At 49.6% G+C, this 21,509-nt stretch overlaps 1 protein-coding gene across 1 annotated transcript in view; it reads right to left on the minus strand.

The window, feature by feature from the left end:
- The window catches only part of Agap1 (ArfGAP with GTPase domain, ankyrin repeat and PH domain 1), a 449,843-nt gene that overhangs the window by 289,930 nt on the left and 138,404 nt on the right, over window positions 1-21,509 (minus strand). The window contains 1 exon segment of the mRNA XM_038339225.1: window positions 4,429-4,487. Within this exon segment, the coding sequence (XP_038195153.1) occupies window positions 4,429-4,487 (59 nt within the window).

Raw genomic sequence — 21,509 nt, forward strand, 5'->3', positions numbered from 1 at the left:
CAGGGACAGTCAAACTGATCGATCACACTGGGTAGAAAATAACAGGAGAGGGCAAGGGTGGTGTGGGTGCCACCAACAACCAGGGTGGCGAGGCTGACCCCTGTGCTCTGGTGAAAGGACACTTGGCTCTGCTGGGAGCCCTGCACTTCTCCCGCCCTCCCTCCAAGAAGCTGCTCCACTCAGCGGCCAGTGCATTCTAATTTTTGCTCCATGACCATATATGAATCCCACATTCCTCCCTGATGTCCCAACTGCCCCCCGCAGTCAACTGGTCTGTGTGACCAGCCCCACACCCACAGGCTGCCCTGGCCCTCTCGCCACGCTTGCAGGCCTCTGCTTCCTACTTTCGGGCTTTGTCGCCTATATTCACACACTATCAATCTCATCTCTACAGGGCTTGCTGTCTCCAGGTGACTAGAACTTTCCACACTGATTAATCAGAGCCCCAAATTCTAGTTCAGCTCAGGACTGGCAGCCAGTTCAGCCATCATAACCTCTGAGACCATGTCTATTGATTTCTGAATGCTTGTGTTCCCCAGGTCCCAGGAGATGCATGGAGAGTGGGATCTCTGAGAGGGGATGGGTCACAGGACACTATCCACACGGAAACCAGCATATATTTGAATATGGCCCAGCAGGCAGGAGATAGGAAAGAACATCCCACCTGTGACCTATAGAGCAGAACACCCCTAAAACCTACCAGTCCCCACATCTGCAGGTTCCTTTGACTTCCAACCTCTAGAGGTATGAACACAGATTTTACTGTTCGCAAACCACCAATATCTTGTCACAACAGCCTGGATGGGTGAGGGCACTTTCATGTCACAGCCTCACCGGGGGCCAGCAAGAACACGGAACCTTTAGCCTGACTCACCACTCCTTATGGGAAGGGACTGTGCCGTACCCATCTTGTTCTCTGCCCTGCCAAGGCACCCAGTCCAAGGAAGATGCACAGCCCCACGGAATCGGAGCGTGAACGGCTGATGAATGACAACACTAGTGAGTATGAATGAGCTCTCTCTACGCTGAGAGCTGGGCTGAGGGCCAGAGCATAAGGACAGCTCCCGCACAAAGCTGTCTCCTCTCCGAGCCTGCATCTTCCTACCTTGAGCCTCCACAATTTGAGAATATCTGCCTATTAATTATTCTTTTGCTCAAGGGTACCTGCTGTTTGTCAGCTTCAAGCTGAGAAAAATCCAAGCCACAGAAATGAAATGTTTAATTAAGATCACTTTCTCTTCCTGGAGGAAAAAAATCCAGCACTGTGCAGCTGGGATTTCTCTGTGTGGTGACACCAGCCACTCTTTTCAGCAACAATGGGCAAAGGTATGGCACATCCCTGACCTGGCCAGTGCCAGCTACCCTGGGCTGGGGATAGAGGTTGCTCGGCTTGCGCACCCATCTCACAAGATGTGAGCAGCATTGTTTTAACCTGAAACGCTGGCAGAAACTACCATCTGTTAGGATGTGGCCCTCCTGTAAAACTGTGACAACCGCTCCCGAGTGTCACCTGCATAGAAGGAAGTAACTCAGCCAATGGGCTTCATGGACAGAAAAGAGGTGCCCTGATAATGACAGAGCTGGGTACATCCGACAGAAGCAATCACCTGTTCACCTGCGCAAGCCATCAGTTAAGGCTCTGTGCCCCATGTCGTCTACCAGAAGAAGCAATGCATGGCACCTTTATAAACTCCGTTCTCTAGCACCCTGTGTTTTCTACCCAACTACTAAACACGATTCTACTGCAAATCAAATGGAGCCTTTTAGTTAAAAACCCCAGCTGAGAGTACAAGCAAAACAGACAGTGGCAGCTCTACAGGCAAGGTCTGCCTACTGCTTCCACCCAGGCAAAGGCACGGAGATTACACAGCCTGGCACAAAGCGGCAGGGCTGAAGACAACTACACCGCAACTTCAAAGAGGCCATTGCTCTCACAAGGAGCAACAGTGAACTGTGTATCTGTTGGATTCCAAAAGACTCACTGAAAAATACCCCACAAAAGATCCATCGGGACACAGTGACATCATTCCTTGGCTACACTTCCAAGCAGGGCTGAGGGTCCCAAGGCGATGACCTAAAGGGCCTCCTCAGGAGCTGCATGAGGGCAGAAACAGTAAGAGTCCTGTGGGCATGGGAAGGAAAATGCTTCACAGAACAAAAGGGTGTTTCTTCAGACCTGAGCATCCTCACCACATAAGGACAGGCTGAGGTGCCCTTGACAACGAGGTGCCTGCAGATGCCATCATGAGAGGGCGCGCACCACGGCAGAGCTCAGGGCCCTCAAACCACAGATGAGCCCTTGACTATAGGACAAGTCGATCATAGTGACCTCAAGTCAGTCCAGCTTTAACAAACTCACATTTAGAAGAACCCTACACTGTCTCTTTAAAATGTCAATACTTGCTAGACACACCAAATGCTTGTAACAGAAAGTCACGTGCAGAAAATAAATTTTTGGCTCATCCTCAAATGTTATTGGCTGATAAAAATACGTGGACCAGACCAGGCATAGTGGCACTAGCCTATTTAATTCTAGCACTTGTGAGGCTGAGCCAGGAAGAAGGTGAATGAAAAGCCAGCCCGGGCAACATAGTGAGTTGCACAGCAGCTAAGGACGTAAGTAAAATGCTGCCTTAAAACGTCCAAACCAGTCAACAAAAACCACTCAGGCCCTGAAGCCTGCAACACCTTTAAGTGCAGGCAGGCTCTCGGGAAGATAACCCCCAGTAACACCAGTTCCCAGTCATCTCTTGTGCTGCACCCCACCCTACCCTGCTGCTGTTCAGACTTAAATAAAAACCTGGGGCCAGAGGCTATGGCAACAGTGGGGACAGATTCACAGAAGGCTCTCCAAGGCAGTGCTGGCTTCAAATCCCAGCTCTACCCTACTCTAGATGGCTTCTGAGGAAGCTCTTCCAGCCCCAAACCTAATCTGTGACACAGGATGACAACAGGACCTGCCCTCCTGGGGTAATTGTCAGGACTGAAGGCCATAATTACATGAAACTTGCAGGGAGGGCATGCCCAGCAGTGTGTACTTCATAAACATCTTATGGGAAACACCCTGGTCTTGTTTGTCACTGACTATAGTCAGCACCTGGGTTTCAAACTGGCCAGTCTTTACGAAAAGGTCCCGTTAATGGCATTGGCACCTTTGGGTCATCCATTTGTCAGGTATTTCCAGAACACTCTAATACTGTATAAGTTATGGTAAGAAGCACAGAAGACAGACGAGACAGCTATTTCGGGGACAGCCTTGCAGAGCCCCAGAGGCTGGGAGGACGGCTGTCTTCCATAAGGGAACAGCCCCATTAGCCGGCACTGCTGAGACGCGCCAGTGGTCAGGAGGAAGTGGCTCACTTCCATCTCAGGTGAGACATAAAAGTCCTTATCCCATCCTCTCTGCATCAGTGAGGCTGGGCAGCATAAAGGAGAAACATGGGGCCCTGGAGGTTGAGGCAGGTCACTAGGGAGCTGGCAGGAGAAAGGACGAACAGGATGGGAAGATGCACAATAGTGGGCGGGCCACACTGAGGTCCTCCACCACCTGAGGCGTGCTAATGGACAGGGCTCATCTGTCATCCAGCAGCTAAGTCAGAGACCAGCACAGAGAAATCAGGGGAGGGGAGAGAGAGAGAGAGAGAGAGAGAGAGAGGGAGGGAGGGAGGGAGGGAGGGAGGGAGGGAGGGAGGGAGAGGAGAGGAGAGGAGAGGAGAGGAGAGGAGAGGAGAGGAGAGAGAGAGAGAGAGAGAGAGAGAGAGAGAGAGAGAGAGAGAGAGAATACCAATTCAACTAAGAGCCTCACATTTCATGTCAACACAGTTATTTAAAATATGGGTATCCTTTCCTTCCATCCTTTCTAAGGTTGGAGGCATGCCACGGAGCTGGGCTCTAAGAGGCAACTGCAATGGACAACATTCACAGAAGCCAGCTATAAGCTTTAACTCTGCTGGAAGTTGCTTTTATTAACAGCAGAACTATTTTAACTTATGCCAGTAGTTCATAATTATATAAGCAGTCATTACTTTTTGACAAAAATTATGACTATGGACCGCTTGTTACAGAGGTTGTCATAACACCCAGCAAGGGACAGGTTAAGTCCACGGTAGCATGTGTATACAAGTGTATGTGTGTGACGCAGACACAGAGCAGCACAGAGCGGGGTGGGGGGAATGTACACAGACACCAGTCTTAGTCCTGTATACAGACACCACCTTTTGGATGGCAATTATGGCTCTTCCATGCACACTCAAAAGTTCTGGCTCCCTATTGCCAGTGATAGCCTTGCCCAGGTACACAAACCCCAGACGGAGCAAGCGCCACTCTTCAGGCCCCAGGAAACAGAAGGGGGTAGATATGGGCAAGCTTGCAGACTTATTGTAGGCTTATTCTAGCTCCTCCCTCCCATAGGCCAGAGGTGCCACTCACCACTTTGAGCTCCGGGACAGATCTGCTGAGAGTCCATTCCTGGCTGTTCACAAAAGCATCTGCAAGAGAGAATAGAAAGTGTGAGGCGACATGCCACAACTCAAGGCAAATCAAAATGTCCCCTATGTCATTTTTGGTGGGGATGGAGGGGCAGTAAAGAACGATCACACCAGACCCCTAAGTTACTATGGCAGGAGCCTGATCTGCCTGGACCTGACCTTGGATCAGGCCAGCTTTTCATCCTTTAGTAGTCTACTAAAATAGTTACTGTTCTGAAATCTCAAAAAGATAGCTGACAACTCGAACCAGTTGCAAGACTGCAGGGTACAGAAAAGTCTCTGCTGGATATTAGGGTCCTCAGAGACAAACAGAGAGGTGATTCAGCCAGGGTGGTTAGGGGTACTTCAGAAAGACAAAGGGTCCTTCGGTCCTGGAGGACTCAGTCATGGTGCTTATCCCCCAGCCTGCCTCACACCTTAAACCACCACAACCAGTCCGTGGCTTTGCTCACATGACTGTCACAATCCCCGCGCCACTTCCTGTCATAAATGACAGCCTGTGGTAGAGTCCACCACAATGCAGCCACAGGCTGCACGTCTCTTTCCAATGTAATTCACTCGAGAGTCTTTCAAAGGACTCTTGTTATTTCTTAAGTTGTTCATAAAGCCAAGTCCTTCACAACACATTCAAAGTCAAGTTGGTCAGCATTCTCTGGAGCATGCTCCTTTAGACCCAGCAGGTGTCAGGGCCAGAAGCATCGGTCTGCTGGTCCCCTGTAGGTTGCTTAGATGAGACCAAGCAGACCAGGGAAAGACAGTCCACCTGACACCAAAGAGGCTGCAACCAACACTGGCTAGACGTCACTACCCTGCAGTGACAGAGAAACCCTGATGTCTACGGATATGAGTCGCCCAGAGGGAGACTTCTGGTCAGGAAGCTAAATCAGTAGGAGCTGGGTGGCCTGCAGAAGCTATAGGAGACAAGGCACATCAATACAAAAGCATCGTGGCATTGTGGTGGATTTTTATTTGCAAATATATCCACACTAAAAATTGGGGGAGGGGGTGGCCAAGAGCTATTAATTTACACAGCTTTCATTAAGAAACCTTTCCTTAAAACTATCTGCCCAGTCTGAACGAAAGGTTGCCACACTCAAGACCAAAAGAAAAGTAGCAGGTGCTTTAGTCAAAGACATCTGCACCCCAGTCTTCTGCCACCTTCCTCTGTGTGGCTTTTCAGTGGCTGAGGCTGTGTACCACAGCGAGCAAAGCAAACGCAGGCTATGCAGCCGCTACCTAGAAAATTCCTCAACCCAGCAGGGAGACCACATCTCTGTCTCACTCAGTCTCCAGAGCAGCAATCTGCTTCAAGGAACAACTCTGGCCATGTCTGCACGCACTTTTCAAGGACCTTCCCAAGGGGGCGGAGCCAAAAGTCACAGATGTCTGTGGGTTTGGTTATTAGCATACACTACGTCCAAGAGTCAACCCCCTGCAAGGAATAAAACCGGGTGTGATACATGCCTGCAATCTCCACACTTGTAGAATCATAAATATCAGAAGTTCAGGGTCATTCTAGGTTACACAGTGAATTCAAAGCAAACTGGGATTATCCTGTCTCGACATTCACCAAACCAGTGTCACAGCCACCCACTTAGCATCCCATTCCCTGGAATACAGTAACACGAAGAAAACACATTCACAGACATCGGTGTAGATGAAGTGCTACTAGGCTGGAATTTAGCAGCAGGTCAGAGATTACCACTGACAGGCTGTGGGATCCTCTGAGCCTCTGGAGGGTGTGGTTCAGGCTGCCTGGCTCCTGCTTAATACCACAGGTGCTCTCCACTGCGGCTCAGGACAAGAACCTAATTCATCTTTCCTCATCAACCCAGCACGAGCCTTCAGCTACTATTTTTTCCCCTCTCTGAAGTGCACTGCATCCAATCCAGGGCCCCCTGCATGTTAGGCAAGTGCTCTAACACCAAGCTACAGTCCCATAACTTAACAGTCTTTATTCAGTTAAAGAAAGTGGGTGTTGTGTCCAGGCCTCCCCCTATAGTGACAGATTACTGGGGCTCCAAGTTAGGCATGTAAAATGTGACATCAGGTGCCTTCACGAGTCTCTGGTAATCGTGACCCCTGGATTGTAAATAATACCCAAGTGGATATAAGAAGAAAGGTACAGGGACTACACTACCCACAATGGGCTCCGAGATTCACGAGGACACACTTTAACTATAGCACTGCAGCAGATGAGAAGCAGGAGGCCATAGGCTGGGCTTGAGGGGCCAGGGCCGCCTCCATGCTCCTTCTGAGCAGCTCAAAGGGCAGCTGTTGCCCCACGGAGGGTCTGTTTCAACAGAGGACACCATATACCCCCATGGACGTCATCCACTTTAGTACTGCTACAGTGCCTTCAACTCCACTGTGCACAGATGCAGAACAGCTTCCCTGGCCTCTGCCTGGACCTCCCCTAACCTCAGTTCCTCCTGGCTACCACATCAACTCCCAGAAAACTGGGAAGTGTGGAGGCCAAAGGCACCCTGAACCTTCCTTTACCTAAGAGGCAGAAGATGCTAAGCTAGATGGGTGTGACCAAAGACCAGGCACAGGAAGAAGATAATCTCCCAGCTCAGGCAGCATGGAAATGTCAGTACTGCCCCTGCCCCCATACAGCCCTGACCTAGCCACTCTACCATGCCAGGCCAGGTCCATCTTCCTACCCTGCCTGAACTATAGACACAGCTTCCAGGATCCTGGAATGTGGAGAGTCTCAGCAGAGCCTCCCCAGAACTATCCTTCCCACTCAGCCCCCACCTACTTCAAAAATCCTATCTTCCTTTCAGGGGCCTTTGGGCTCATCCAGAGCAAAGCCCCATTCCCCACTCTAAGGACCAGGTCCCCAGCAACTAGGAAAAGTAAAACAGAAACAGGGTCACAAGTAGACTTTGTCCCTCTGATGGCTGCTGTTTGTCTATGAGACAAACTGGAAGCGCAGGTCAGAAGAGCTTGGACAATGAGAATTTACTTGGTTCCACCCAGAACATGTAAGCATGTACACACAGGGGAAGAAGAATCCACGTGATGTGATCATGAGATCCTCTGGTGAGCTGACCCCAACACCATGCCCAGGCAAAGCCCGGCAGGAACCAGAGAACAAGCAAGATGACTGATAAGATGAACCTGAACCCAGGCCGCCAGGACCCACAGGGTCCCCACCTATAGCCTGGAGGAGCCTGGCTACAAATGTCATATTTCTAGGGAAGCCTTCAACTCCACAGTTCCACTGGGTACCTTCCTGGGGTCCCAGAACCTTGAACTAATGGCTTATTAATGTTCGTTATCACCCCCGGAGTCCAAACTGCATCATTTGGCTGGTGGACACAAGCCTCAGCACAGCCAAGGCCTAAGATAAGGAAATGTAAACCCAGTCTCCAGGACCACAGTGACTTCATGCTCCCCACTCCCACCTTGTTTGCCTTCAGGGACCACAGATACAAGTTCCAGCCACAACTTACGAAGCTGCCACCAGGGTAAAAAAAGGAAACTGTAATTATAGGTGAGAAGAAAAAAAAAACACTGTCTCAGAGACAGGAATGCTCTTGGAACCTTAAATTCCACAAAGGCTTTTGGAAATGTACTCTGTTTAGCAACAGATGATTTTTTTTTAACCTGAGAACATTTGCAAAGTCTTGAAATAGAAAACAGAGCAACAGAAAAGAGAGCAAGTCTACCAGAGGAACAGAAGGTAGGGAAAGCCAGGCTCCTGGCCCTATCAAAGCCTTGCTTAGGAAGAAGACAACATACTCTACTGAGGAATAAGAGCTCTGTGGCACAGTGCTTGATACCCAAGGAGCAACGACCTCCACACCTGGGTGCAATACTACGACAATTTCTTATCAAAAGCCATCTATTGCGAGTTGAGCAATCCACGAATAAACCCAGTGCTCAGGGTACTGGATGATTGCCAGGTTCCCATTAGCTCCAGTTGCTCCTCAGTGGCCCCAAAGAGTCACAGCCAAGATGTCTCCCTCCCTCACATCCCTGACATTCACCTTCCCCATTCATGAGACCTTTCCTTTGAAGGGTGACAAATGTCATGTTACTGAGATACCACCATGCCTACCCACCCCTGAAGGTATGATCACACCACAGCCTCAATCCCAGGCATCTTTCCCCTAAGCACTGATGTGGCTCAAGATCCTTCTCAGTAGAGACACACATTAAGAGACCCTTTCTCTTCTCCCCTACACAGTCTCCAAGTCCAAAGGCACCAGCTGAGGCGGCATCTGGAGGACTCAAATGAGTTGACTCGAAAGCCATGATTCCCTTTAGTGATTTTCCCTCACGGCACCCTTGCTCAGGAAGAACAGTGTTCTAGGAGCACTGCCTAACGCTGCATCAGATCAGTAATGGTTTGAGAACACAAGTCTGACAAGGAAAGTAGAAAATATGAAAACCGAGCCCAGAGCTCACAAGCCGAGGGGAGCCAGGGACAGCAACCACGGCCTGCTGTGTGTGCTTGATACATCCGTAGTCCACGTACCTTGAGAAAGGTGTGTGCTGGGTGAGCAGAGGCTGCAATATTACAACTAAAATATTGGCAGCTCTGAAGCCTGTGCCCCCATTCTATCCAATTTGCATTCACTGCTGTCACCCAGGTGATGACAGCATTTGCTGTGAGCATCTTCCCCTGGCAGCCTACAGATTCCCAGGGAGAAAGACTGCAGCCCCAGCTCTTTCTGAGGAGCAGAAAGAACAAAGAGCATTGCATCTCCATGCCCCTCAAGGCCACCTGAGAGCTGGGGTGTCTACAACTGACCACTCCCAAGCCTCCCTAAAGATCTGTTGCTACCCTGGCACCTCTGTTTTTTTTTTTTTTAAAAGACACCTTCCCATTGCCCTACTGCACATGGGGGTCTCACTTCCAAGCCTGTGTTCCAAGCCTGAACAGAATACACAGGTGCAAGGCATTTGAACACCTGGTCCTAGCTGATGGTGCTCTTCGGCAACATTTATAGGGAAATACAGTCCCACTCCTGATTTGCTTTCTGGTCCATGTTTACAGTTAAAGATGTGATCTCTGGGCTTCGTGATTCTGCACCATACCTGCAGCCTGCTGCCGTGCCGTCCCCCTGCCTACAGACTCTGATCCTTCTGAAGCTGTAAGCCAAAACTAAACCCTGTCTTCCATAAACTGACTCTGGCTGTGGTGCTTCATCACGGCAACAGAAAAGCAGCACAGGTAGTCACACTCCGCTCACCTGAGCAACTGGTGACCCGACACACCCACGGGGTCTCTCTGCAATACCTCTCCCCCGACTGTCACCGCTTGTCACTTTCACCAGCAAGCTGCCCCAGCTGCCCCAGTCCCATGCCCTGGATGGCTATATCTAAGTGACAGAACAAACTCCGTGGTCATATATGCTTGGGCACAGGCCTGACCCTGGCAAACACTGTAACCCTGAGCAAATCAGGCTTCTCCCAGATAAGGCTCTAAAATAAATTTGGTATAACATATGGAGCACAAAAACTAGGCCACAGACATGTGCAACGGCTGCTCAGTCGTCTACCAAGTCATTAACCAGGCGGAGTGTGGACTGCACGGAGGAAGGTGGAGGAGGAGCCAACGAACCACGGTGGTTGCCTGAGCGGCAGGGCTTGCAGGACTTTGCCCAATTACCGACCTTTACCGACTTCAGGAGCATCCACTACTTTTATAAGAAAGGGCAATAAAGGTACTTTTGCAGACGGGGACAGTCCTCTTATGCCTGGAGGATGGCTAAGGTTCCACTGGGCGGCCAAGGCTGCAAACCGTAAGCCTATAAAGGTCAGTGTTGCACTGAAAATGCCGAAGAGCATAATTACAAAGAAAATGCATGGAAAGGGTCTCATTGTTTCTCTAATTCTCATTCCTTACACAAGGGTCAAAGATTCTTCCCTGCTTTTAAAGTCTTTTCAACAGAAAAATAAACAAAAGACTATATAATGTACACATCACCAGCTATGGGGAGGGGTTCGGCATCTCCTGCCCATCACTGAGAGCCTGTACCCACCCAATGCTACACAATGTCCCAAACAGAAGCTACAGCTAAAGATTCCTGTCATTGTTACTCATGATAAGCCAGGAAGGGAAACTCAGCACCTACTCAGCCCTCTGGTGCCTGCCTGACTCTGCTCGCGGATGCTCACAGCCTGGGACACACTTGCCTTTTACTCACACGCCACTCATCAGGAGAGGAGAAGACCACACCCCATCTGAACACAAACAAGATGATGTCCCCAGTGTCAGCAGGACACACCCCAAAAGATCTAAAGAAGATGCCTGAGCAAAATGAGGCAAAGGACCCCGAGAAGCACAAGTTACCCAAAAGGACTGCCCCAATCTGGACCACATCCTTCCCTCAGACTGAACTTGAAGGACAGGTAAGCACACACATAACAGTACAGCCTCCCAACTCAGGAGGCAATTTCTAGTGCTTTTATAAAAAGCCCACAATATGCTTTTAAAACTAAAAGACATTGAATATGCCATGATTTTCCATTAGAAAAGCCACAAACTACAAAGAAACCAACTCATAAGATCTGCATTTTTGCCAGAACAATCAAGTCCATTTGGGGCATGATGTGGTTTTGTGTGTGTGCATGGATAAGAGCAATTGAAATCCATCTGCAATTAACTATCCCCCTGAATGTATTCAGTACCCAAAGGACTAATGAGTACCACTCTGCCAGGCTCTTCAAATTCAGTTTAGACAACATAGTCAGATGGACAGGCACTGGTCCCTGTGATGCCCTTTTGTGGCCCAAGTCCTTCTACGTGCCTGGCTGCAGAGGTGCTGGCTGACTGAGGCTGAGCCCTCCTTCCTAGGCTGTCTACAGTTAGAGCAGGTGGAGCTCAAGGCATGACCCTGGGAGGGTACAACCAAAGGTTAGTAATGAGTATAAAGGTCCGGCACCTGACCTCAACTGAAGCTCAATCATCTCAGCTCCTCAGCCCATGCCCACTGGTTCCAGAACCCTTAGAGGAGACCTAACTGTACTCTAGAGCAGCCTTCTTTCAAGGTCTTTAGCTAACTAACCCTCAGATGAAGAGGTCAAAAGAGGTCCTCCTAAAGAACTGGCCTCTTCTGTGGTAATTGCTACAGGGAATTTACAGAATCTCTACCAGACAGAAAGCACCCCCTTTCCCCCAAGAGGCTATGAACATTTGGGCATGACACTCATAGACCTTCTAGGCACATAAATATCAAGAAGGCTTCTCTCACTTACAGCACCTGACAAACTCCACTAGCACCTTCGTCCACAGCAGGGGAAGCCATTCACTAAGTGTTTCTAGAACCAAGCACTGCACACTATATTAGTGATACCCACAACCAACGCCAGGACTGTTACCACCTTGAGAAGCGTGCGTCTAAGACATGACCTGCCACACAGTGCTAAAAGCTACGGAGGACACAAAGACAGTGTGCAGATGAGAAGCAGGCTAGCTGTAAGGTGTGCTGGTCAGGGGTGGCCTCTGAAGTGCTGACATTTAGATGCTAAGGAAGGAGAGGGCTGGATGCTGGGCCTAAGGTGGGAAAGGAAGGCACAGGAAGCCAGTGGGGGGCAGGATAAAGAACAATATGGTGCTGGTGCTGAGACAGTAACCCAGGATTCAAAAGGGTGGGAAGATGGGACAGAAGCCACATCCTGTTCTCCAAAAGACAGAGATATGGTGTGAAGCTATGCTGTGGAAGACACAAGAAAGAAAGTGGAAGTGTGTAGATTTGAAGAGAAGTGTTGTAGAACATTATTTTCAGATGTGTTACATTTGTTCATGCTGTGGAGCATTTGTTTTAATGATGCAAAGATGCGTTGGATTCGTTTATTCTTTACCTCTGTGAAGCTCTAGTTCTTTGCCTGTCAAAAATACCTGATGGGTCTAATGAGGAACTGACAGTAAAAAGCAAGGCAGGAGAAAGGATAGGTGGGGCTGGCAATCAGAGAGAATAAACAGGAGAAATCTGGGAGGAAAATAAAGGACTGAGGAGGTCAAGGAGTGAGAAAAGAAGGGGCCAGCCACCCAGCCACCCAGCCAGCCTCGGAGGAAGAATGAAAGTAAGATTACAGAGTTAAGGGAAAAGCCCAGAGGCAAAAGGTAAATGGGGATAATTTAAGAAAAGTTGGCTAGAAACAAACCAAGCTAAGGTCTGGCATTCATAAGAAATAATAAGACTCTGTGTGATTTATTTGGAAGCTGGGTAGTGACTACCCCCCCCCCCCAGAAAAAAGCAAGGAGCCAAAAGAGTAAACAACCAACTACAGAGAATCACGTATGAACCTCAGAATCACGGATAAACCAAGAGTGGGCAGAGACTACGTGCCTGCTGCAGCAGCAGGGCATACAGAAGTGGTGCAATGTCCTCATGTTGGGGGCAAAGCCAAAGGAGCAGGCAGAAGGGCTAGGAGTATACCCCTGCAAGGCTCCCCATGACGGAGCACCCTAAGTCTGGGCTATATAAAACAAAAGTCCCAGTGGTTCCATAGTCAAAACCAAGCTTAACGCACACACTTGGGGTCTGGGATTATTCTATTTCACTGGCTCAGGCTCTCGAGAATCACTGTAGTTTCTGGTACCTCACAGCACCCTGCAACTCACTAGTCAGCCTCTGGGTACTTATTTCTTTGACAAAATTCACAATACACTCAGTCTGTAGACAGTGAGGAATTTAATCTCTAGTCATGCCCCACCATCCACTAGCCGCTGTCTGCAAGCTGCATTTCCCCTACCCCACCAGAGCTTTCTCCTCATGAGTGAAGAACAGGGTGAGCACTCCAGGCAGTGCAGGTCGTACTCAGGACCCAGGAGCATGGGAAGGGAGAAACATGGGTCCCTAGGAAAAAGTTGCGGACTCCTCTGCAAAGCCCTCTGCAGATGAGATGAACCCAGGGCAGTAAGGATCTCCTGAGTCCTCCTGGGCATCCACAATCCAGTACCTGTCACATGTGATCCTGTCATGGCCACTTGCTCGTGTACGGTCATCTCATCACTGTACACTTGAGGTGGAAATGAAAGAGAAGAGCAGAAGCTCATCGCGGTTTCCTCAGAGCCTGGTTAGGTGAGGGCACATCCAAGTGATTGCTCAGACACAGGTCTGCAGCAGGAAGCCCACCTCTGTGGCTGCATGCTATAGATCTCTCTATCCTTCATGTGCATCTCTATAGACAGAAATTCTAGCACTCTGCGGGGTAACAGTCCACGGCACGGAGTTGTCAGCACAGTTGGTACACTGCTGGCTGCCATATTCTTCCAATATATACAGCCCAGCCACAGAACTTTAAAAGGCTCCCCTTTTCAATCTCAGTATAACAATAACAGCACTATCCACAGGTAGAAAGGATGGCCTGTCCTTGAATTTGACAGCTCCATAGCAAGCTACAAGGGCCTAACTACAAGCACGTTGGGCAGACTCAGGGCCCCAGAGCCAGACTCTCACCAGAGTGACCAAGTCCTCAGAAACATCTGGGCAAATTTTCTGTGGTTACAGATGATCTTCTGAACCCCTCCCCCAGTGCTCCTGCCACACCCATCGGAGCAGGCTAAGATCCCAAGTTCACAGCCTAAATGGAGAAAAGCCCACAGTGAACAACTTCCAAGAAGGTTTCTGGCATATCTAAAATAGCAGCCTCGAGTTCATGCCAAACCCTCAGTCCAGGCCCAAAGTGTTTATGTGGCTGAATTTAGAACTCTGGATATAAAGCCATCGATTTCAACTTTTCGAAACCAGGAGTAGAACCAGACTGGAGAAAAAATAAATCACAAAACAGCACCAGGAGGGTGTCAGTACAAGACAACGAAAGAGAAACCATTCAAGACCAAACACACCCTGGGCCAGGAGGCCTGTACCTTGCCCAGGTGAACAGCCCAACACATTGGGTACCCAGAGCAGACGGTGCTGCGCCGGGCTCATCAGATCACTGCTCTGCTGGGGACCCAGTAAGAATGCCATACCGTACAGAATCTACTACCATGTGAAGACTGAGCCCGTCCCAGCATTCCTGCTCTAGTTCCTAACTGTGTCCCGTGTATTACTGAAATGCAGTAGGGTGGGGGCTGAGAACAGGAGCCCTGCAGCTGAGCCCCTACTTCTCAAGCTCTAAGTGGGTCTCTCTATCCCTCTACATATGCATCTCTATAGAGAGTGACTTCACTCAATGGGGTAACAATCCACTGCGCAGGGCTGTCAGCGTAATCAGTGCACTGCTGACTGCTACATGCTTTCACTATCTCCGGCCTGCCCACGTACCAGAGGACGTGTTGGCTGCTGCTGGGACTGCTTATTGTCACACAGCAAACAAAGCCAGTCTAGGAATCAGGCCAGTTCCTTGCACGGCAGAGTGAGTGACAGGAGTACGAGACTAAGGCACTGGGAGGAGAGGCCGGGTCCAGCCTGTCCATGCTCCCCTGCCTATCTCTTAGCACTCCAAAGCCTTTCTCCTCCGTGGTTGCTGAAAAGATCAGTGGTCACTCCCCTGTCAAAGCCCCAATAGTTGCTGACAGAGTTAGACAAAATCTCAACAAATGGGGACAGTTCCAATCCCTGCTTCTCCACTCCTGTGAAGGCGAAAATGAGCAATGAGGCCAGCAGAGCCTGGCCCTTGGTGTTGTGCAGGCCGCTTCTGCTGCTTCAGGGAGAAGCAGCAAGTTGCACAAGTGTGCTGGAAGTGGGGTGGGGGCATAGGAAAGGCAAATAAGCTGACCGTACCCCGGCAGCTCCAAAGAGAGGAACCGTGAGGGGAACAGCACTCAACCCAAGTACTCAGCCTCAACTACGCATACAGGACCCCTGGACACCAGAGAGGGCAAAGGAGGGATCAGACACACAGACCAATGACAACTCCACAGGACTACAGACCCAGGTGTGTAGGAGGAAGGTTCTGACTCAACCACCTGTGTCAAGAAGAGAAGTTAGGAGGGGAATCTAGGAAGAGCTGGCCGAGGTCCAGATTCGCCAGAAAGGCGCCTTCCCTTAGAAGAGAAACTCAGTGAAGTCCCTCAGACCTTCCCGGTCCTGCTAACCTCTCAAAGGAAGTCTCCAGCAATGTCCTGCATGTGGTTTCCTCAGGCACTGGTTGGTGCACACACTTCTTTAGGGCAGGGCTCGGGATACAATCCAGACCTTGTGGATCCCGTGCAAGCACTCTGCCACTGATCTAAGCCCTCGCTCGGCCTGTAACACAGATCTCAGCACAAAAACTTAGATGGATGATCTCTGTGCGACTCACTTGGCCTTATACATCCAAAGCCAACTGTCACTGCCACAGGATCGTCTAGGACAAATGAGGAGTCAGGCCTGGGAAGTTCTCATGGAGCTGAAATTCCACACTGGGCAACACTGCCCACCTGGAAAACAGAAGCTGAATGGCTGGGCCTGAGGGAATCTGAGCACTCTGGCTACAAAGAGACCAATGCTATCTTAGTCAAGAAAAATTACTCAAACTCCCATGCAGTGTGACGATCAGCTGTCTTTAAAATGTGAACACGTGTGCCAGCAAAAGCCTACATCATGCCAGTACAGAACAACCAAGAATGTGTCCACTTTAAAGGCAGGGGGCATCCCATTGTAAACATAAGGAAGCTGAGGCCAATAGGTTGCTCTCAGCCCTCCCTGTCACCTCCTCTCTGCAGCCCACTGTGTATTCTTGTAAGTGGTAAGAACACCAGATCCCTTGGGACCAAGACAGGAGAGCAGAAGGACGGGCCAGCAGATAGATGGCGAAGCCCGAGTCCTCAGACACAGAGTCCTCAGACACAGAATTTGGAGAGGGCATTTGCACTTCTCAGTGGCCGTGGCCACACTCACACATTGTGAACGCCAAGTGCACACACAATTCAGTCCTCGTGTTATGACATAAGTAACATTATAAATTTTATACTGGGGAGCAAATATTTTACAATAGCAAAACTCCACCTTCCTTATAAGTCACAGAGCAAACTCCTGTGTAAACTCTATCATAAACCACGCTGCCGAGGAATGGAACCACATCATCAGCTGCCACCTGACCGTCTACTCACCTTAAGCACCCCCTCTTCTTTCCTACCTGGCCCCAGCCTGGTGTGGGCTCTGTCTGTCAGCTGCCAATCAGAGGCTCCAGCCTCACTGCAATGAGCACTTGACATTCCTAAAAAGTGTTCTGACTTTAAATATTTTTATGTCTCAAGTTCAAATGGTGCCAGCAACACGTCAGAAGTGGGTTCAGTTGTCACTAACTGGAGAGAAACGATGGCGCTGCTGCCACTGTCACCTTACTACACAGCATCTAGAAACACCTAGGAGGCAGGCCTTTGGGCACACCTATGAGAAAATCATCTTGATTCTATTAACTGAGCTGGGAAGACCCACTCACTGTAGGTGGGCCTCATTCCCTGGCTAGGCTCCTGGACCATATTATATCCCTGGGAAGGGAGCTGAATATTAGCCAGTGTTCACTGCTCTCTGCCTTCTGATTATGGGTAAGGTGTGACCAGCTGCTTCAAATTCCTGCTGCCTTGATTTCCCAGCAAAAGACTGTGTCAGAATTAAATCCTTTCCTGTTTCTGTTCCCCTTGCTGGCTGTCCAAAATAGACCCTCCCTCCCTGCCTTTGTCCAAGAGCTTCACCAGAACATAACTAAGGCGTTTGGCTGCAGGGGGCACCGCAGCCACGCTAGGAGCCGACGCCAGCGGAACACAGGCCACTCAAGCCGTAAAGGTCCACGTGCTTCCCCACACAAGACAGTGGAAACACCCTGGGCCTGTGACAGCAGCACAGGGGCAGAACTAGCAGAGCTCGGTGTGGTCCAAGAGGTAACCCCACTATGATGAGCGTCAGAAATAAGCTAAGTTCTGCTAAACAGCTACAGGATGAACAAGCATTTGACTGAATGAATGGGTGTGTGACGTGATGAAAGAAACTGCCCCAAAACAAGGCAGCCAGCCAATAGCCAGAGGATCTAGGCCAGGCGTTCGCCCAGTCACCAGCTCCCCAGCAATGGACGACACACTCCCTTGCCATCATGATTTTACAACTGACTCTCCACTCTCAGTGATCCACGCCTACTTCTGCGTCTTCACACGAACTGAGGGAAATGTGAAACAGCTACTGGAGTGCACGGGGCAGCCCGAGCGCAGGGTGGCTCTGAGGCTTGTCTGGGCTGCTTGGCTGACCACACACTGTTGCAGCAGAGAGAACCCAATGGCCTGCCTGGCTTTCTCCAAGTGGCAACTGAGACATATCCCACAACCATCAAAAGAAACCTCCCTTCCTGTTTCTGCCCTGGTGTTACACATCACAAATCACAGCTTTTGAAAAAGCAGGAGACGAAACATGTGGGAGAAACATGTTATAGTCAGGCTTGGCCACTGGACTTCAAAAGAACTGGCTGATCAGGACTTTGAAGGACCCAGAAAAAACATGGGGGATCTGCTGGAGGGAAAGAGGAGGGCTTCACTGTTGCCAGATCCCTGCTGCTGGTAGGCAGTAGTCACTAAGCCTCCAACAAGGCAAGAGAAGCCAGCGAGAAACAGGTGAGATGAGAAGCAGCAGATCTAACAGCCTCCCCATCTAGACCCAGCCAGGCAGGCACATCCTCTTCACACCGGAAGTGAACTACCCCCAGAGAAGATCAGATATAAATGTCATAATCCTAGGTGGCATGTCCAGTCTTTTTGACAATGTGCCACAATCGATGCTGTCGTCTACAGTTTATATTTGAAAACAGCACAAGCCAGTCACCAAAAGAAAAACAAAGAGTCTCCTAATAACTTTAGGTTATAACAATTTTGTGTTGAGCCACATTCAGAACCATTCTTCGCTGTGTGTGGCTTCAGGCTAAACTCTCATGACCCAGAAATTAGGGAGACACTGGAAGGCCAGCACCTTCAAAACTAAAATCACAAACCCAAATTCATATCCCTCTCACCATCTCTGGCAGGAGAGCCCCAACGACAGAAACTTCTCACCCATTCAAGAGGCCTAGTACAACGTGGGACGCTGTGCTGTGGACATTGAGGCACAAGCTTCCTGTCCAGGAGTTTATTAACCCCTGCTGTATATGTGTGACCCCGTTCCAGGAAGGAACCTGCAGGTTCCCAGTCTTCTCTTCCAAATTACAAAATCTCAAGACTCTCCATTGAATGTGGCTTCCAGAATCTTCCAGGGGCCAGGTCAGGCCTGGCCTTAACTTGTGACTCCTGGGGATCCCAGTAGACTCTCGAAAGGCTGAAGTTCTGGGGCAAGACCAATGCTACCAACAGAAGAGCATGCCCGACCCTGCTGGAGCTCTGTACTGAGATGTGAGGCACTGGGTAGGAACAAGCCTGCAGGACCCTGTGCACTGTGGGCAACTGTCCTGATTCTTAGACAACAGGACTCAAACTGTGGGGCACGATTACTATTGGTTTTGCTTTGAAACCAATGTAGCCCAGGCTGGCCTCAGATAAGGATGACCTTAAACTTTTGACACACACACACACACACACACACACACACACACACACACACACACCCCGCCTACACCTCCTCATTGCTAGGATTTTTGCGGTGCATCATTCCATCCTGTGTGGGGTTGGGGATGGACCCCATCACCTCGTGCATAAAAGGCAAGCACTCTACCTACTGAGTTGCCTGCCCTGCAGGTTAGATTTTATATTTGGGAGCTCACTGAAGCAATAAGGTAAACACTAGATAAATATTCCTCTCCCACCCGAACAGAAGCAGCATAGAGTCATTCTGCCCTGGTAGAAGAACTAATGAGTGTGTGTGTGTGTGGGGGGGGGGGGTCACAAGGAAGGCTGCTGTCATTGTTTATGGAGTCAATTCTCAAGTGTCTGACAGTCAGCAGGCCCGCTTGCAATGACAGGCACAGAGGGCAAGAGGGAACACAGGATTCCCTTTGACGACTATCTCAAACAAAAGGACACCCACTCTCATCGCCTGAGCCCCACTGTTCTGCACCGGCAGTGACTGAACAAAGAGAGCCTTCCTGCATGCTGACCACACCAGCTGGCATGCCAAATCATGCAAAACCTCAGATGGAGCATCGTATCGAGAGAGATTCAAGACTTCTCCCGGGCAAGGGCGGTGTGAGAATGCAACCCTCTTTCCCCTTTTACTCCCATGGACAGAATGCTCCTCGTAAAATTATCTTCACATGCTAGATAAGGAGAAGCCAAAGGAATCCCATCCAGCACTCGCCCTGGTGCGGCCTGGTACTGACCATGAGGATGGAGCTTTCCCATCTTCTGGTCAGAGTAGCTTACTGCATGCTAATCTTTCTGAGAGCATTATACTTGCTAGTGATGCCAGGACGAGAAACAAGGAAAGGTGGAACAAAAAGCAAAAATAAGCACAAGAAAGAGGGGTGTCTAGAACCCACTTTTAAATTAAAACCAGCTAAGTGGAAGGCCGTGACTCCATTCTTTTAAACTGCAAGGGCATTTAAAGCATCATCTAAAATAATGACCAGGGGAACGAGCTAAACCAGGTTGAATACATGCCTCACCCAGAGCCATGAGAAGTAGAAGCCTGGGGCTGTCACCCACCACAGGCAACAAGCAAAAAGAAGCTCAAGGCTCAGCAGGAGCCAAACCACCATGGGCAGATGGTCCTTCTCTCAAAATAATGAAAAGATAATAATCTCCCTTCTTTCCTGCTAATCTGTTGACCTTAATACCAATTCTGCCCTTAATCATGTGGCCCGGCCACAGCTGTAGTCAACCCCAATTGTGCGGCCACCTCTGTAGGACAGCATTTCTCTTTCCTTCAGTCTCATACGCACAGTGACATTTTAAAGTCATATAGCTAGCTGTTCCAAGTCACTGCACTGGGAAAAGAAAATTTATGCCAGGAACGTAAATGTTTATTTAGAAGATTATACAATTTCTGCTTCATGTTGGTGTATCAATCACCAACATGTATTAGATCTGAGGACAGGGTGAGGTGCTTAGCAGTTCCCTAAATAAAATCCTACCCAACTTGCTGGTGGGGAGCTTTCCTCACACAGCGAACTCCTGAGGATCCTGCAAGGTCAGCTCATTTCACCCCCATGAGGCCACCAGCCAACCTCCTCCCCAGCTCAAGGCCATGTGCTCAGTCACTTGTGTCCCCTAGCTCTCTCCTCCATACTTCCCACGTTTAACCAGAGCCTGTGCTCCATAGCACATAGAGGGCTAATGCCAGCACTGGCCCAGGAGGAGCGCTCTCTGATATTGTGACCGCTCGCGGGCGTGAGAAAGCCAGTGCAGGTGACACTGGGGAAACAGTCACAGCTTGCCTGAGTAGACCCAGTGTAACTTCTCAGTCTCCCCAATCGGCTCTTGTCAGCCAACAGGAACCATGCCTCCATTAGCTCTCAGATTCTGCTGCCTAGAAAATCCAGAGCACACTGCCGATGCCCCAAGGATGTGTGAGTGAGACAGAAAAACCAGACAAACAACAATCAAAGCAACAGCGCTTCCTAAGGAAGAGCAGCCGTTAACGGCTGAATAGCCAAGCAAGTTGCTGCAATGGGCATGTGTTAGAAAACTCCTCTAGCAGCAGGATATCCCAAGCCCAGACTGTCAGCGAAAAAGACGTAAGCCGGTGATCTATACTGAAATAAAGCTCTAACCAGGGAACACAGACCTAGAGAAACACAGAACAAATCCTAGTTGCCCAAAGAGTCACAGGCTCACCTGCAATGCCACTCTTGGGAGCATACCCAGTGTGGCTGCTGAGTCTCCAGCAGAGAGCCATTTGGGCCCATCCCTCCAAACAGCAACAAAACCCCACAGATGAGCTCTCTTATCCTGAACACTCAGCTGCCATTGAAGACTGAGTAGAAAATCATTCAAAGTGTTTCAAATGAAAGACTTTGAATGACACAGTTGCATTTCAAGCTATTTGCCCTGTCCAGGTAGCAAATCAAATCGAAAACAATGTACCAAGTTGTATCAGCAATTTTCTTCCGTTTAATTGCTATTTCCTTCTTCTGGCCGCTCCAGTTTCCTGTCCTTTGCTTGATACTCTATCATCACAACCAGGAGCTACGGCGGCGGGGATCAGAAAGTAAAACAAG

Source organism: Arvicola amphibius, chromosome 8 (genome assembly GCF_903992535.2).
Source record: "Arvicola amphibius chromosome 8, mArvAmp1.2, whole genome shotgun sequence".
NCBI lineage: Eukaryota > Metazoa > Chordata > Mammalia > Rodentia > Cricetidae > Arvicola > Arvicola amphibius.